Source organism: Diprion similis, chromosome 1 (assembly GCF_021155765.1).
Source record: "Diprion similis isolate iyDipSimi1 chromosome 1, iyDipSimi1.1, whole genome shotgun sequence".
NCBI classification, from domain to species: Eukaryota; Metazoa; Arthropoda; class Insecta; order Hymenoptera; family Diprionidae; genus Diprion; species Diprion similis.
Genome location: NC_060105.1, coordinates 4,651,361 through 4,669,421, shown reverse-complemented (window position 1 = coordinate 4,669,421; position 18,061 = coordinate 4,651,361). Strand labels below are relative to the sequence as shown.

The following is an 18,061-nucleotide window of genomic DNA, read 5'->3' as shown; positions in this document are numbered from 1 at the left end:
ATTGTTTATTTGGAATATGATTTTTTTCATTATTGAATTCTATGATGTTAGAAGGCAGGAAGGTTTCAATTCATTATTATAAATCATATTGCAATTACTTAACACATATTTTATAGTTTTAAATAATATAAATTACGTATAACACCTACATATTACTTTATAAATTAGCTATATATTTCTTACTTATGCATGTTAATTTAGAATCTCTAAAGAGGCCACTTTGTACATGTTCAAAATCTCGCAAACTACTAAAAGATAACATTTTTACCTATTCACAAAGGAATACGAAATAATACGATAACGATAAAATTCTTGTGGAGTAGTTTTCGTCTTTGTATGCGTATTTCAAGGTTACAAACTGGTAACAGTCATTTCGAAAATTTATTTATTCACAATTTCAGTGTTCGGTTTAAAACAAATGTAATTCTTCTAATCTGGTATGTAGTAGTTGTCGATTTTCTATTTAACGTACTACTAAATTATTACAGCCACATGTCAACCTCACGACCAGCGTCTGATTGAATCATGATTTCATCTAAAGATTAATAGCAGGTCCCAGCCTACCATGAGGTAGAGGATTGAAAGGGGTTACATTGCGGACTTCTTTTTCAAGAGGTAACGAGTAGATATCTGTGGTCAATTCACTCATAGGGATTTCTTTGTCGGTCTTGGCAATCTTCACCGCATCATCAACTTCCTTTCTGACTTCAGTCTCCAGTTTCTTCAAACACAGGGAGAGGTTCAGATTAATTCGCATTCAAATAATACCGCTTTGCTTCATCTATTAGTCATTGATAGAACACGTATTTCAGTGCTTACCTTGAGTTCTTCGGCTGTAACCAAGTTAGAGTTGAGAATCCTTTCTTTAAAGCTGGTAATAGGGTCACGAGTCTGACGAACCTCTTGAATTTCTTCCCTAGTACGATAGCTTGTGCCTGGATCTGACATACTGTGGCCGCTGTAGCGATAAGTAGCTGTTTCTAGGATAATTGGTCCCTTTCCACTAGTGCAGTGATCAATGGCATAGCGAGTAGCCTCTCGCACGGCTAAAACGTCCATTCCATCGACCTGTTCAAGTAATTCACATTGCTATGAAGTTATATTATCAAGACAATAATGAATTATTATTATTATTGGATTATCTTTGCTTTACCCAGATTCCGGGAACATAGTCTCCTCTTGTGTAATAGTCCGTACTGGCAGCTGCTCGGTCTGCGCTGGTTCCCATACCATAACCATTGTTCTCGCAAACAAATATGCAGGGAATATCCCACAGCTTGGCAATATTGTAAACCTCGAATATCTGGCCTTGATTTGCAGCTCCGTCACCGTACAAAGCTAAACATACTCCACCGGTGTTTTGATATTTGGCAGCAAAGGCAACGCCCACACCTAGTGGCACCTATTGAGTACAATTTTGAGAATGTTCATTTATCCAAAAATTCATAATGCTATTTTGCTATTCATTTCATTAGCAAAGCTCAGTCTGCTTTAGCTCACCTGAGCACCCACAATACCGTTGCCACCGTAAAAATTCTTGGCATACATATGCATGGAACCACCTTTACCGCGTGCATTCCCGCTTTGTCGCCCTGTAAGTTCAGCTAGTACACCTAAAGGAGAAACACCCATAAGATAAGTCCATCCGTGAACACGATAGGCTGTTATTACGGAATCCTGAGGACGTAGGACGGCAGTCATCCCAACTGCGCATGCTTCCTATGGACAGCAAAAATTGAGAGCAAATTAAATCTTTTGGGATTCACATTTCACATGAAATTTTCAAATTCAAGTATGACTGCTTCGAGGTCGAATATTTCCAGATTTTTAAATAGTAACAAAGAATCGGCAAGTTTGGAATGATTAGGTATTACCAAACTTAATACAAAGTTAGCTGAGACTACGTTGTACCTGTCCGGAGTAAAGATGACAAAAACCCCTGATAATTTTTTCTTTGTAAAGGTTGCCAGCCGCTGTTTCGATACGACGGATAGTGTGCAATTGCTTGTAGTATTTAAGAGCATCTTCTTTTGTTACCGACACCTGAGTGGACGGGCCTGATTCTAGTTTATGTAAGCGGAATGGCTTTGTTTCGAACGACGCTTCTGTCGCATAGTTGTTCTTATTCAATAAGAAAGACACGGCCTGCAACAAACGAAAAAAATAACAAATTCAATTGTGGCAAATTGTTTGTTACAAATACCGTTAGGTATTTCATTCAATATCAATTTTCGTGTAACACTGAAGAAAAAGGGGGTGGTCAACTGGATCTCCGGCACAATGTTGCAATAACTGTGACTATTACGTATCATATTGAATTTGAAACTGAATAATTTCCTTGAAGACAGTATTTTGTATGTCTCAAGTGCAGGGCAAATATTGTTCCAATATAATCGAAGTTGTCGAAATAGCTGAACTTTAATTGCTGTGTATAAATATTATAATTTGCTAAATTTGAGAAGATGAGTGATTTAATTATTCAAGGAGCAAAGTGCAACTGAGATGTTTTGAGATGAATATCGTAGAGATTTTTCATCTATTTTTATCACCGCAAGACAGAATTTCAGGTTATCTTTTGCAGATTATTTGATTATTAATTAATACGATAATTTCTCGGTGCTATCTGACCAGAGAACACTTCCTAACATGAAAACGGTCATATCACAAAATAATTCCAAATCGAACCAATGTTTTACTAAAGAACTATATGGATTCCCGTAAAAACTCTTGCAATTAAATCAGTGACGTGACACCATGCTCAAAACACCTTACATTTAACATTTTAGGATACTAGCTGAAGCACAGACAACGAAAACTAAATTTGTTACTGGGATATTTACCTTGCTCCAGCTTCCATACTGGCCCATGAATGAGATATAAAAATGAACGATTATTCAAGGCATAATTCGAAAAGTTACAGGGAAGTTAAAACAGCGAGTGAAAATAATTGAAATTCTATTCTTTTCAGATGAAAGGAAAAGGTAAGGGATTTTTCTAAGGTCATTCACATGTTTAGCAACAGTTCGAATTTTTTTCAGAATAACTCACATTTCTTTTCGTAGTTTGACTGCCAATGCTCCTAATGCAGTTGGGAATCATTTTAGAGGTAGAAAGCCGTGTCAGATAATCGAAATTTTTTTTTTAAGTTACGTTTAATTATACGTTCCAGCTGGCAAATACAGGAACACGAATATTACAGCTTATACGCGACAGCGGACATTTAGAGGAGAACGGTCGTGCACCGTGGAACAACGATTGGCAGCCCTACTAATATATATTAGCATTTAGCCGGAATTTTGGACGATTGGTATGAGTGGAATTCGATTCTCGAAATCTCCCAAACAATTGAAGATCGCAGTACGAATCGCGTCCGCGTCGCGTAAGAATTCGCAAATTCCGTCGAATTCGAATATCAGTTTACATCGTATCGCCAACCGAGTAACATCAATTTGTAATCGCGGTTGTTGTGATCACACGCTTTGATTTATACGGTGTGACCTTGTGGGTGAGCGTAATTATTGATCTATCAATCCACGTAGATCGTGCTTTGTTTTTCGAGAGGAAAACAAGCGATTCTCGTGATTCGAAAGAATCGTTATACGCTTGTTTTTAGCGCGTTACAAACAAACTCTGCAGATCAGTGCGGTTTGATCTGATTAAAACGGGCTACTAAGTGAGTTTCTCGGTGTGTGTTTGTAAAAATAGCTTATCAGTTTCGAAAAAATTATTACAAAGTGCATGACAGGAGTGAACAGTGAAACAAATACCGATATATGTTCAGCCGTCGATTCACACAACGAGTAGAACCCAATCAACGTCTACGAGTTCAACAAAAGGTAAGTCTCGCATGCGATTTATATTTTTCGTAATGTTTCGCAATGTATTGACTGCAATTTTTAGCCTAATTGTAATCAGCTTGCTAGCGCTAGCTTCTGTCACTATAATAACGAAAATCATCATGATAAAAAGGAATCTCCGCTATATTTTGTTGATGGTCTACGATCATATTCCAAATACGTTTCAATTCTAGCCTTACAATTGTTAGACGTACTTCGCGGCTTTAACAAACAAGTTAGACAAAGCGATTCTGTCACATGGACATAAAATTCCATGTTCTATCAACGTATATCTTCTCGAAACTTAATATACTTCGTGGTAATAATAACAGCGAATAACCGGAATAACCATAACGTTTGCGACGTCGGTGTCAACATTGAAATCAGCGTGAAACAAAGTGATAATGACTGACAAGAACGATAAATCCAAAGTTGATTTGGGGCTTCTTGAAGAAGACGATGAGTTCGAAGAATTCCCTGCCGAAGGTAAGTTTCCTCCATTTTATTTTATCCCGATATTCTTTGGTATTCTTCATCCTCTAACCTCAAATTTGCTGAATCACGGAAGATTGGACTGCCAAAGATGAAGACAATGCCGATATTAGCGTGTGGGAGGATAACTGGGATGACGATGACGTCGAAGATGATTTCAGCCAGCAATTAAGGTAAGACCTTGACGCTTATTCGCCTAATAGAAATTGTGAAAGAATTGTATCGGCGCCTTTGTAGTTTTAATCTTTCTCAAGTCCATTGCGGTCATTTGAAAAGTTTGATGTACTGTCTTTGCCACCTTTGTTATCAGTGGCATCAAACCACCCGTTTCTTAATTTGCTCCAATCAAACTAACAACTTTAATTAATTTCCCGTTTCATTATTGCAGAGCTCAACTGGAAAAACAGAAGGTACAGGGCGATCCGTCGGGAAAAGAAAACTGAGTTAAAAACGAAGTGTGGATGTATGTTAATTGTTAAGTAATAAACTGCTATATGTATTTCATACGTATCATTTTATATTTCTTAAGAGATAAGTTCCAATTACAGAAGATGTAATGAATATAAAAAGTTCTACTTAAAGTTTCTCTCAAGTAGGAATATTTATTTTGAAATTTTTTCAGTCACTCAGATAAAATCTAATAAATATCATTGTTTGATGAACAATTTGTTTTTACATATCCTTCGATTCAATTGACAAATCTACACAATTAATAACAAAATTTGACTGGGATTTAATGAATCTGCATGGCTAGTACACCAGTTTAAGTATAAATAGAGTCTATTTTGTCACATTTTACTCGTTCTCTTTTATCTAGAAACAAAAGTCAATACGTCCAGGTGTGACTACCAGATTTAAAATAGTTGCAGCAGACAATGTTTGCTTTGTCTTGAAAATAAATTTAGGACAACCTAAGTATTTGTTCACTTTCAGTACGCTGATACACCTTGATTGGTTGATCTGGATGTAGCTAATAATTGTGAAGCTAAAACGTCCAATAATTGTAAACACAAATCCCGATTGATCTTCTTATTATCCAAAGACCTCATAAGAAATTTAAATGCTTCGCTTGTTTCGTTGTCCCCTAAGAATATCTTCACGTGTGGTGGGATTGCTGACATTAATTGTTGTAGTAATTCATCCTGCAATATGTCTAATCCTTTGGTATTTTCGTTCACAGAGTTGGTAAATATGTCCAGATTATCCAAGTGTTTAAAAGATTTAAGAATCGAATTCTGGAACAAAAGTAAAGAGCTTTTACAGTCAAATCTGATGCCACTTCGCGCAAATTTTAATTAACAAGCTCATTTTTCCAACAGCATTACTTGTAAAGAGGTCTCAGCAATATTTCCAAAGAACAATTTGATTGTTCTAACAACAGCTTCTTGTTCTATAACATTGTCACATCCAGATCCGCCCAAAATTTCAGAAGCCAAGTCGACAACTAGTTGTGTTAAAGTTATTTTACTATCCAATTCATCAAGTTCTTCTGTAAGAATTAAAACGCTATCATTGAACTTAAAACTTCATTCAATTCAGAACTTCTCAACGTAGTTACTGCTACTTGGCAGACGTTAGATCTGTTCATCGCATACAATGTTGGAGGTAGGATTACTGACCGTCGTATGGCGTGTTAAAAATTTCCCACCAATGAGCTAGCAGCTCTGAATCACCGCTACCTTCGACAGATTCGACTGCTTCGTAAGCTGTGTCCACAGAACAGTAGTCCATTCTTTCCGCAACCAATTGTTGCAATTCGCGAGCTAAATTCTGCTGATTTTATAAGAAAAGTTATTGGCAGTAGCGGGAAGATATTTTTTAATAGAACTTTGGAAGACACTTGAAACTCACGGATTTTAAGTTCTCAACAAACCGCCACGGAACGTCAGCCAGTGACATTAACGTTGGTATCGGCATTACTTCTATTTCTGGATCCATTTCAAAACCAGGTACAACAGTTTTCAAAGTATTGAACACCCCGCTTACGGTTTTAGCCAAAAATCTATCCAGGCGCGGTGCTACTGTATCTGCTTTTTTATTACTGCTGCTGCTTGGCCTCAAAAAGTGACGTAATTGTGGTGGATAATCGGCGGCTAAACGAGAGCAAACTAGTTTTAAATAATTTTCCATCTCCACACGTCCACCTTCTGGTAAAGTTATGTTTGATATCGCAACTGCCAATGATGGAACCTGAAGTTAGAAATTTGATTGCTTTTTACGACTGTGTTTGAGCAATTATTAAGCATGGTTTTAGGTCAGTTGATAATTACTTCTGCTAAACTGGCGTGAAGTTGTACAAAATCTGAGTACTGCCTCTTAACAGTCGCTGTAGTAGTTTCAAATAAGTGTGATCCATGCTGTTCTATATCGTCAAACTGTATGCAGTACAGAAGCTGCTGAGAACCATCGGGTGCCGTATGAAATTCTGTCCAAGGAATAGTCAAGTGGCTGCCTTCGTAAACTGTACAAGACTTTTCCTCCAACTGCCTGTAATTAAATTTGGTAAAAACTTCAGAATTATTAACTCGCAGTATTAATTTAGAGAAAATTATGATTTTGCATTATCATACAGAGGCGGCCAGGCCTGGATTAAACTAGTTTAAAAAAATAAGCATTTACAATGGCGTCGTGGCGTTGGATTTTTGGTGCAAAAGACTTCGCAGTCTGGCGATAGTCGTTGCAAAATCAGTTGGTTCTTCATAAACCGGTGACAACCTGTCCTCCTCTGGTTCAGAATCAGGTTCAGATATTTCAACATTAGCCCACAATCCTCTGTGGCTTATTTCTAAACCTTCCAAACTCAGAGCAGCTTTCCTTTCCAATGTGCTTTGTGCATTCTGTTTGTTGTCTTCAAAATCTGGTGAAATATCAGCTCCTTGACCAGCTTTAGGCAAGGGACGCGACATCGCTGCAGCTGTTGTAGAACGTATGGCGTCACTGAGTGCCGTAGACACAACGCTCTGGAAAGATTTAGCTTTGATGAGTACGATTTGGATTAAAGACGACCGCAAAGAAATAGAAAGAGGGTATCATCACCTCGCTAGCTGAAGCATGTTTCTCATTTTTTACTGGCACTGAGCTGATCGCTGTTACAATTTCTCTTAAAATCCACTCTGGAGAACTGATGGTTTCTATTCCTGTAAGCAATTTTTTTGCCAGTATTGAAAATAAAAGTTTACAAGGTAACGAGCTCGTCAATTCCCATTGTAAAAATTCTCTCGCCAATACAGTGACCACTCGGTGAAGACTGTGCTCCAACGCTGGTAAGCTTCGCGAACCCGGGTGGACATAGCGATAGGCATCTTCGATGTCTAAGGCAGTTCCCTTCTCGACACGACGCAGCGCTCTGATTAAACGAATAACAACATTACGGTAAATTGTTAGTTTGATAAGGGAAAATGAGGATGTAAAAGCTAAGTAAATCGGCAATTGTAATGCATAATTATACAATGTTTAACATTTAGATTATTACCTACGATATTCTTTCAAGTGCATCAAAAATATGTTGCCAATTTTTCTAGCCAATTCAATTCGATCAATTCGTATTAATTGATGATTGAATTTAGCTATCAGATTTTCAAGCAACTGTTTCGATTCGTTAGGAAAAGTATCGTCATTGCTCAGATTTCTGTACCAAATTCTGACAAAGTTGGCGTCAATATGATTTATAACTTGTTCGACGTTTATTTTTTCAACAAAAGTTGGAGGCAGATTTTGTCCTCGAACAGATCCGTCGTCTAAATTTCCATTGGCCCTCAGGTCTCGCAGAAGGTTCTTTATCTCTGTATTTTGTCTATGTATCTCATTTTCTGTCTTCGTTTCTTCGTCGTTATCGCCGCGTTCAACAACCGGTTTTCGATCATTTTTCATCCAACACTGAGCCCAGTTGTTGAAAGGTTCAATGGTCAGAGGTGCGTTAACTTTGAGCATTAATCTCAATACGAAACAGCTCAGCCATATCGATATAGTGATGACAAAAATTGCCCAAGATATTAAAAAATGAAGCGGTACAGTAAGACGAGCGACGTGTGTTTGAATCGTCATGCAAATTGTAACGCAGAAAAGGCTGACCAATAAAATACGATTCGACCAGCTTATCGAGAAAACTTTCTCCATATTTGATTTTCCTTAGTTATTCACTTTTTACTTCAATTCTTTCTATAGAAACGATTGGAAATTTTTGACGTTGCGTATTGCATATCGTCAAGTCTTTCATATCTTTCACAATATTTTTCTTTAAATAAAATAAAATCTTGTTCGAATCTCGCTCAGTTCATTGTAACAACAACGACGAATATTCATATCCGTCATTTCTGCCGTGACGCTTTTATTTTTATGCGTAGGACGACACATGATTAATAAACCTCATCGATATAGTGTTTTTATCTATTCTGCTAGTGTTGACAGTAACTTGACAGTTGGTTGGATGACACGAGCGACGGACTTGACAATTTTTTTACTTCAGTGTGTTCCGAAACGCATCGGGAAAAGCGACGATCACGTGACTTGGCGTCCTCTGGTGGATTTTGAGTGAAAGTTTTATGGCTACAGTAGTGACGCCAAAGTCGTCACGTGTCGGCTAATTTTCTTTACACGATAATCGAGTAAATAGAATTTGAAGTGGATTAATTTTTGTTTTTTTTGTAATAACAATCGTGGAAATAAGATGGCAAAACAATCTGTGGATCAACCGGACCAATCTACACTCAGCAAAGCAGTTAAAAATGTGAAGCAAAAACTTTTGACGGTATGTTGAGAATGTATCGAAACACGTGCTTGTCATAACCTATAAAATTGTTGCAAATTCTGCAAACTGATAGTTGGAACTAACAGTCGACGTTTTGTCATTACAGAAACCTAAAAAATCTGAAGCTAAAATTCCTATCGACAACAGCGATGATCCATCCTCAACTGAAACAGTTTCGCTCAATAGAGGGGTTGTTTATCTTGGGCACATTCCTCACGGGTTCTTTGAAAAACAAATGATTGGCTATTTCAAGCAGTTTGGGAAGGTTACCAGAGCTAGAGTGGCTAGATCTGTAAAGGTAGATATCGTGGAAGATTTGTTTATCTTTTCTTTTATCTATTGGTTTGTATTTAGTGACGCATTTTATACACGTATTTTCCTTCATTTCCATCTTGCAGACTGGTAGAAGCTGTGGCTATGGATACGTAGAATTTATGAACACCGAAGTGGCAAAAATTGCTGCACAATCTATGAACAACTACCTGATGGCTGGAAGATTGCTTAAAGGTAGAACAGTTTTGAGAGAAAAATTCAAGTTTATTCAATGTGCAGCAAAGTATTGACGATCGCTTAACTCTTGTCATTCCGTAAAATGTTTTCAGCGACGTATATTCCACCTGAGAAACAGCACGGACGTTACTTTGCCGGGCGACCATGGAGTAAGCAAAGTTACCCTCGATCGGCGAAAAGAAAGGAAGAGAATATTAAAAAAAACCAAAATGTGGATAACGGAGTTGAAAGTATGTTGGCCCAGCGGACATTGAGAAAAATTTCTGTTATGGAGAAAAAACTTGAGCAAGCGGGAATCGCCTATAAGATTGAACCTGTTGAAGTATCCGACGACACTCGAGTAAAAAAGAGAAAGAGCTCTGCCTCTCGACCAACTTCAACAGCAACAAAAAAAAGAAAAATTTCCAGCGGCGAGGTAGAGAGTGATATTGAAACTGAAGATGTTTCTGTAAAAAAAGTAGAGAAAAAGGCAGTTGTTAAAGGACCTGCGAGTAACAAGACGGAGAAAAAGAACATGTCAAAATTGAAACCGGCTGACGAGATTGCCGAAGCTATCAAAGCTAGTATTGCGGTAGCTCAAAAACCGAAGAAGAAAATTTCTAGCGGCAGAATCGAAGTGCCCGAAACAAGCTTGCCAAAAAAATCTAAGAAGAAAATGGCAGCTGATGCAGTTCCTATTAAAAAAACGAAAGAAGCAGTGTCAACTGAATTACTTGTAGGTAAAAAATTGAAGCAGAAAGTAGAGTCGATCGATCGTCCGCGCACCGCTAAGAAGTTAAAAGAGCAAGCAGCGTTGATTGATCATCAGCCGACCGTTAAAAAGTTGAAACAGAAAGTACAGAAGAAAATCCCTGCTGCTGTGCCAGTCATTGAAAAGTCGGGACAAAAGAAAATTTCAGTTCCAGTACCGACTGTTAAAAAATCTAAAAAACAAATAGCAGCTCAAGTATCGCTAAGCAAAAAAGGGAAAAAAAAAGGTGCAGCGGCATAAATGATTATGCATCAGAATAAACTGGATTTAATTGTAATTGAGTTTTTCAACGATTGTTACAGATTAGGTTTCGGTTTACTTTATATTTCGTGAAAGTGATCGATTAGATGAATGGAACTTTTACCTCATATACGATTTTGGAAATCGTAAATAATTTTTCCTACGATTCTCGAGACGGATTGTAGATAAACCACGTGTATTTTTTCACGGCGTTTAATAAACGAAGTATGCATAATATGTGATTTTGTCGAAGAATTAATTGAAAGGTTCTACACAAAACGTTGAATAAATCTAAATCTTAGTCAAAGATAAAGAAAATCTTTGCAATTTAATGCTTTGGAAATTTATCACCCCTTTGATATCGTCGATAAATTTATTTGCCTTACTGTAAACTATGGAATAATATTTACAATTTAATCTTTTCTTCTAATTATAAACAAATTTCATACAGATACATATTATATTGCATATTTTATTATTATATCCACTCGGCTGGTACAGAATTTATCACAATTTTTTTCCGTTGTTCTGAGATGAAGGACATCCTTTCGTTCGTTTCCATTTCATACGTCTGTTTTGAAACCAAACTTTGACCTGAAAAAAATGGACGAGAATTTAATACCCCGTCATTGAATGGCGTATGAATAATTTTTGACTGCACCTTGTTTTCCTTAAACCTTGATTTGATTACTTAAATCGCATGAATTCGTTCAATGATTATAAAAATAAAAATTGACAAAGGATTACCTGTCGCTCCGTTAAATCCAAAGCTACGGCAATTTCGTATCTCCGAAGTCGGGTGAGGTAATTGCTGTGCGCGAATTCGCACTCCAAATGACGAACTTGTTGTTTAGTAAATGCTGTTCTTTCCTTGCGCGGTTTTTCCGACACCGTTCCGCTCAGCCTTTTACTTGTCTCTGAAATAATTGAAAGATTTTATATATCTTCATCAAATAGAATATGATCACGTTCAGGAAATTTGTCACGACGTCAATATCCGCAGAAGCTAGCATTAAGTTTAATACACTCGTAAGAAAAAGACGAAAAAAAAATGAGAATTTGATTGCTTATATCCACTTAAATTATCCCCGTTACCGGGCGGGGTTGAAATTGCGAAATTAAAAAGTGCCGAAAGCACCAAATTCTGAATTTTTCTTGTGGCGAAACTTAAAGTCAAGAAATCAAACTTTGACGAAACGTGTAAGTTTCGAATGGTTCGAAACCTGACGTTCAAAGTTCCGAAAGTGCAAAAATGAGAGAATTAAAAAATCTGAAGATTTTCAGTTCTGCGAATTTCTGACTCCCTGAAAAATCGCCAAATTGATCTTTGTTTTAGATTTTCGATATTTTTACGATCGGAATCCAGGTCATTCTGATTTTCTAATTTCTATTTCTGATTTTAAACTACGCTGTGTGAGTATATTCTGATTGTCAGTATTTTACTCTATCGAAACTTGGGCTTTCGTACTTCAATTTTCGCGACTAAATAATTCGGAATTAAGCGCTTTCGGAACTCAATTCCACCCCCCATTCACGCATGTAACCGCGTAATTTCGTCGCGTCGAAAACGCAAAAATGAATTAATTCTGGAATAATCCAATGGTCTAATTAACACGTCTCGTCATACGGAATGAAAGGACGATGCAGTACAAGTAAAACGCGGGGGAGTCGTAAGACCGTAATTTTTGTATGTCAGCAGTCTTTTTGCTGTCGGCGATGAAAATAACTGCATCTCCGATGCGTCATATACGATGACGTTCTCCTTGCGGCGCCGCAACGAAAAAAAAGAGAGAGAGAGAGAGAGAGATAAGGAGCGATTCGCGCCACTTGAAATGTGGGTTGGCTAGAATCGCGGATCTCCTGCCGAACGTTGCATCACCTCCTAAGTACATATCATACATACATGTGCAATGTGCATAGATATATGTATACGGAATATACGCGATGCGTTTACTTGTAACGCGTGGCTTCCGTGCCGCTATCTCGTCACCCTTTCGGCGATTTACTCGTATGACGTCAGTACATATGTGTGAATCGTGATTTTATTCTATGCATATATGTATAGTATACTATGCATTGTATAGTAGGTACGTATGTGATCATACGCATAAAAGAAAAGCTTAACCTTTGAACCTTTTTATTCCGAATAAATGTATAATTTAACGAAACCTCTTCCTACTTAGTGAATATTATGTTCATGTGTTAAATCGTAAAATATTTTTAAAGAATTGTAAATCTTGTAAATTTGATAAAATATCTAAGAATGTATAACATAAATTACAAAAGCACGAATACATATAGTTCACTATATAGTTGATTATATGATTTTTCATCTAGTATATATATATATCTGACGATTTGTGCTTTTCTAATTCGTTACGTGATTTCTTATATACTTTAAACAATTTAAAAAATAAATTATCATAAGATTATACGATTTTACACGTGAAAATTTTTAGTAGAGCTGCAAGAATTCGTACTGCTGCAGTATTACTCGAGATTATTACACGATTACATGCATTCGGTTAGTACCGTTACGTGTACTAACAGGTCTTTAAAAATTCATTTCGTCTTTCGGATTGTCATACGTATAAAGAAAAGAAACGCGCAGTGCGATGAGGAGGTGTAAAAAAAAACAAACAAATATTAATTTAAAAAAAGAAAGAAAAAAAAAAACTAATTAAAACAGCGTAAAGCTGGTGCAAGTAGACCGGCTCCAGTTTCTCTTATAACCCTGTACCATAATGTCAGATTATAGAGATCGTGGTATAGCGTTTAATCGTTTTTCATTGAGAATGCTAACTTTACGATGTTTTCACTCGCTTCGGTTTCATTGAGAGAGTTTTTCGGCGGGTATGTCACAGATGGCCAAAGGCTTGGACTTGACACGTGTTCTTCGTTCTAAATTGCTCTACTATTATACACGTTATGTATCTAACTCACACTCTCCGTCATCATATGTCATATATGTGTGTATATACGTGTATATATATGTATATACATATATCTAGCTGTATACGTGGTCGTTTTGAATGTCCAAAACTATTCGTTGTAATAATTTATGTGGTTTTATGTAGAAGAATTTAAAAATATAATTGTACTGCAAATTTTTATATGTATATGTATATATTAGGGTGGCGCAAAAAAACCGATTATTTTTTTCTTTTGAGTCTCGTGTGACAAAATGTTAGTTTTTGATGTTTTAAGAGCCCACTCCAAAGGACAGTTGAAAAAAAATTTTTTAAGAGGTCGCTCCACATTTTTTAAAACGTCAGAAATCGTCGAAAATCGATTTTTTTCGATTTTGTTTCTCTCTACGGTATAATTTTATAGACAAAAAAAAAATAAGTTTCCGAAAGTTTCAGTTCAAAATTTGAATTTTGAAAGGTCCCTCATAATTTTTTTTCAATCTATTGGTGCATTTCTTTAGATTTTTTCCAGCGACCTTTTAATATTCATATTAAAATTTCATAAATTTTTTTTCTTTAATTTAGTAAGAAAGAATCGATAACAATACACCACTACATGAATTGAAAATCAAACGAAATACTGAAAATATAATTTTTTTAATTTAATTTTTTGACATTTTTTAAAATTTGGAGCGACCTCTTAAAATTTTTTTTTTAGCTGTCCTTTGGAGTGGGCTCTTAAAACATCAAAAACTAACATTTTGTCACACGAGACTCAAAAAAAAAAAAAAAAAAATAGTTGGTTTTTCTGAGCCACCCTAATATATATATATATATATATTGATGAGGAAATTTGCGGTGATAGTAATTCAGAAAAAGTATCGATCAATCATCGTTCTTTATAATAGATGCGTATAAGAAAACATGTGATTTTGTTTTACAGCGATATGAATATGCAGTTGTGTTGTAACGTTCTTGATGAACGTGTTATAATGTAGGCACGTACGGGAAATTACAATAGTCGGGGGATTAGGTAAATATTTAGGCTGAACTGAGACTGGCGTTAGCCGCATTGGCGACGTTAAAGACATAAACGCGTCCGTTATAAATTAATTATCAACAAACAGTGCCAAGTTTACTACATAACGCAATGCAACGTAGTACTGTACTGTAATAAGGTAAATATCATACACAAAACATTAACGGACTTTTTCCCCTCAGTCTTTTGGTCTGAGAAAAGAATCCCGAGAAACCAAAACCCGCGAGGCAATTCCTAAACTTCCGGTAGTCGAAAAAAAAAAAAAAAAAAACGCAGGCAAAAGTTTTCTTTTCAAAAAAGCTTTTGGAAAATTTCTCTTACCGCAATCCAACTCCGACGAAGTTGTCGGGGAAGAAGCTTCGTCGTCGCTGGTGGTTGTCAAATTTTGGTAAACTTCGTGGGTCGTATTTCCTGCGGGAAAATCCTGGGCTGCCGCCTCCTGCAAATCGGGAACCTCCCAGGCTCTGAAGACCGTTTGGTGCGCCTGGATGTTGTTGGTCTTAACGCAGGACACTTCTACCGAGGAATCACCTGCTCCTGTTAGGGAACAGGAAATCGCTTCTTCCCTGCTTACTGAACACTGAGACGAAGCGGATAAACTGCCGCACGTTATAACCTGGTTCGAGTAATGCTGCACTTCCCATCTGGCGGCAAATCAATTTCAGGTGTGAAGGACTCAGAAGGAAGGATTACTACGCCATTAACGATGGTTCGTTATGGCGAAATTTCAAAGTTGCGGAAAACGGGTTTATGGAACTTTGAATTGACGAGGAAAGTCATAAACAGTTGATAGAAGAAGGGTTAGAATAGGTGAAAGGGAAAACGTGAGAGGAAAATCTGGGGATTTTTAATTTGGTCTTGGTAAAAATTGAAAATATTAATTTTCCACCGTGGGAATTAGGAATGATTTTTTTAGGTAACAAGTTTACTTTTTTTCGTCGAGAAAACAAATTGATTATAAACCGAGTATTTTTGTATTTTATACTTTTTTTAAATTTAAATTGAATTTGAACCAAGTATAGAGTTAATAAGCCGAACGATTTAGGTTTTAGTAATTCTTGCTAGAAATGGGAAAAATTTTCTGGAAAACTTGCAAACGTTATAGAATTTTTATTTTCGACGTATAAAAATTTCGTAAAAATCAGACTCTCGCATTTTTTTAAATTCGATACTTCAACCCTCTTTCTATGTCACCCGACGAAAAATAAAATCGAAAGAATGTCTTACGTATAGTAATTCAATTGCTCCTTCCGCAATTCGTCGGTAAAAACCGATTGGAATTGCAGAGTCTGAATCGAATCGAAGTCATGAATTATGAAAGATGGAAAAAGTAATGTTGATTCCATTCATTCATTCATTCATTCATTCATTCGCTCACCTGTTCACCGGGTAGTTTTGGCTGTTCTCGATCGCCGCTTCAGCCGGACTCGATCCTCCCTGATGGTTGTAGACGTGATGGCATCCCGATTCCATCGGCGGGCTGATCGCAGCCTCCGAAATATCTCCAGGATCCGTCGAGACGTCCCAGGGCCATTTGTAGAGCCATGTCGCCTCGCAGCTACTCTGCAAACGGCCTCCCTGGACCTCCAGGTGAACCGACGGCGGCGTCGGCGGCGTCGGAGGCAACGCGAAGACGTCTTCGCCGATACGGAGTCTCGATGAAATGTTCCGATCTGCCCAAGAATCCATCCTAATGGTACGGGAGAGAAGAGATTTCAATCGTGTTTTATCGATTTTTTGCGGATTGATGCTTTGTTTAGATAATTTAACTCTTTTTTTTACTCTAATTTCCTTATTCGAGCTAAATTGTTCTAGTCATTTTGCATTTTTATTCCGTTTCTTTTTTTGTTTTTTGTATACGATTTTCTGAAGAATCTCGAGATTTTTTATAGAATTATTCTCTAGTTTTTTTTTTTTTTTTTTTTTTTTTATTAGAAATTATGGGAATATTGCCATGGAATTGAACCACACTTTCATTTATCCATGCATGCAAGCTTCTGACAAATAATGTTTGGATGGCAATTGGCAATTATGTTTCTCAGTATTTCAGCGGTTTTTCTCTTCTCAGCTTTGCGGAATCTTAACGTAATCGTGAAAAAATTTTCACAGTTCGTATTTTATTTTAGGATTTTATTTGAATTCATTGGGGGTTTCTGTTTAAACTCGTAACCAAGCAGGTGGAAATCATTTCTCGAAAATTGTCTGTAATTCACACTCTTTCCCGTATAATTATATTTTTCAACGTCAGCGCACATCAATTAGAACTGATGTTTTTGTTAAATCCTGTTTCATACAGATCCTAAATTACATTAATGAATTAAAGTTGGGAAATATTATGTGAATCAACGTTTCTATCCAAGTCAGTGATACTGTATATAACATCCGTTTTCCTATCTTTCACAGACAATAGGATAAAAAACAAAAAATCACTGCTCATAAACTAAAACTACTAAAAAAAAAAAAAACCGGTACTCGTCTTCGTTTATAACTGTTATATTTTTATAAATGATAAAAATTTTTGTACATCATTCTAAAAATACGGACAGTTGAATTCGGTGGTGTAATTAAAAGTCAATCGTTATTTTAAACCTATATTTTAAAATACTCATAAATACCTGATGCGTTAGATGATTTTCGAAGTGAATTAAATAGCAAAGATCGCGAAGAAATCGAAGTGCAAAGATCAAACGATCCAACTGCTTAATTCCGTTAGTCACAATTAATCGTTATAATAAAAATTTTCGAAACGATCCACGAGTATGAAACAACGTCGATTTAACTTTGATCACACAGTCTTATTATCACTATATACGTCATAAAAGAAAAGCAGCCTCGTGTGAATTGCCTCGTCACTAAGTTCGAAATGTCAGTGTAGGAAGCACATGTGTTCTCTTGTAAGACACGACGAGCACATCACCCTGATGCCTTGGATGGGCTACGGCCAACGGGGACAGCGACAGTCCGGTAGCCAATCGTAACGAGGCATGCCCACGAATAACCGACTAATTGTCACCAATTATGACCAACTTGCACTGATCGAGGACCACGGTAGGCGGTATCTTTATTTTTTACCCCCAATTTTTTACACGCTTTATTTATTCGCCTCTCTTTTTTTATTCAACATCACATAATCGCTATGGCGGCAGAAAAATTCATCTCGCCACGCTTATTCTCACCCATATTTAATTCTGATTTAATATTATATGGCCGAGTAATTATACACGCGTCATCATCGATGAAGGTATATATAACCGATTACCGAGAGATATTTTCTGTATTTCTTATTTATGGAAATATACGTATATGTATATATACATATCTAGTTGTAATTAATACAATTGTTATTTTACGGAGATTATTAATACAGAATGTTTTCAGGAAAAATTACCTTAATTTTCACGAATTTTTATTTGTTTAAATATTTGTTTATTTTTTCTCTTCTTTTTTGCTTCCTGTTTTCAAACAGTCGGCGTAATAGACGGTTCAAAGTACAGCAGACACGGTTGAAAGAAAAGTTGAAGAAGAAGAAGAGGGGAA

At 36.5% G+C, this 18,061-nt stretch overlaps 5 protein-coding genes across 7 annotated transcripts; 2 read left to right on the top strand and 3 right to left on the bottom strand.

Annotated features, from left to right (window-relative positions):
• Positions 1 to 226: 226 nt before the first annotated feature.
• Positions 227 to 3,259, bottom strand: LOC124407992 (probable pyruvate dehydrogenase E1 component subunit alpha, mitochondrial). Of its 2 annotated transcripts, XM_046884630.1 has the most exons (7): positions 3,049 to 3,259; positions 2,841 to 2,858; positions 1,912 to 2,145; positions 1,501 to 1,719; positions 1,154 to 1,402; positions 820 to 1,068; positions 227 to 721 (listed from the first exon to the last, which is right to left on the bottom strand). In XM_046884630.1, the coding sequence occupies exons 1-7, from the start codon at positions 3,097 to 3,099 to the stop codon at positions 536 to 538; spliced, it is 1,206 nt and encodes a 401-aa protein (XP_046740586.1). In that variant the 5' UTR covers positions 3,100 to 3,259; the 3' UTR covers positions 227 to 535. The 2 variants fall into 2 exon arrangements, with proteins under 2 accessions (XP_046740586.1, XP_046740594.1); XM_046884638.1 differs by lacking the exon at positions 2,841 to 2,858.
• A 905-nt stretch (positions 3,260 to 4,164) lies between these two features.
• LOC124408047 (26S proteasome complex subunit SEM1) lies at positions 4,165 to 4,832 on the top strand. The gene is made up of 3 exons (XM_046884709.1): positions 4,165 to 4,322; positions 4,405 to 4,501; positions 4,717 to 4,832. The coding sequence occupies exons 1-3, from the start codon at positions 4,241 to 4,243 to the stop codon at positions 4,769 to 4,771; spliced, it is 234 nt and encodes a 77-aa protein (XP_046740665.1). The 5' UTR covers positions 4,165 to 4,240; the 3' UTR covers positions 4,772 to 4,832.
• A 310-nt stretch (positions 4,833 to 5,142) lies between these two features.
• On the bottom strand, positions 5,143 to 8,532 carry LOC124407932. Of its 2 annotated transcripts, none has more exons than XM_046884547.1 (8): positions 7,801 to 8,532; positions 7,365 to 7,674; positions 6,948 to 7,288; positions 6,599 to 6,815; positions 6,180 to 6,518; positions 5,948 to 6,101; positions 5,654 to 5,817; positions 5,143 to 5,563 (listed from the first exon to the last, which is right to left on the bottom strand). In XM_046884547.1, the coding sequence occupies exons 1-8, from the start codon at positions 8,442 to 8,444 to the stop codon at positions 5,258 to 5,260; spliced, it is 2,475 nt and encodes an 824-aa protein (XP_046740503.1). In that variant the 5' UTR covers positions 8,445 to 8,532; the 3' UTR covers positions 5,143 to 5,257. The 2 variants fall into 2 exon arrangements, with proteins under 2 accessions (XP_046740503.1, XP_046740511.1); XM_046884555.1 differs by having other exon boundaries at positions 5,948 to 6,098.
• Positions 8,533 to 8,915: 383 nt separating this feature from the next.
• Positions 8,916 to 10,807, top strand: LOC124408249 (MKI67 FHA domain-interacting nucleolar phosphoprotein-like). The gene is made up of 4 exons (XM_046885076.1): positions 8,916 to 9,075; positions 9,182 to 9,373; positions 9,474 to 9,582; positions 9,678 to 10,807. The coding sequence occupies exons 1-4, from the start codon at positions 8,995 to 8,997 to the stop codon at positions 10,574 to 10,576; spliced, it is 1,281 nt and encodes a 426-aa protein (XP_046741032.1). The 5' UTR covers positions 8,916 to 8,994; the 3' UTR covers positions 10,577 to 10,807.
• A 184-nt stretch (positions 10,808 to 10,991) lies between these two features.
• LOC124409064 (homeobox protein Hox-B5-like) lies at positions 10,992 to 16,213 on the bottom strand. The gene is made up of 4 exons (XM_046886461.1): positions 15,903 to 16,213; positions 14,846 to 15,168; positions 11,324 to 11,493; positions 10,992 to 11,170 (listed from the first exon to the last, which is right to left on the bottom strand). Exons 1-4 carry the CDS (start codon positions 16,211 to 16,213, stop codon positions 11,084 to 11,086), a joined length of 891 nt encoding a protein of 296 aa, XP_046742417.1. The 3' UTR covers positions 10,992 to 11,083.
• Positions 16,214 to 18,061: the final 1,848 nt, after the last annotated feature.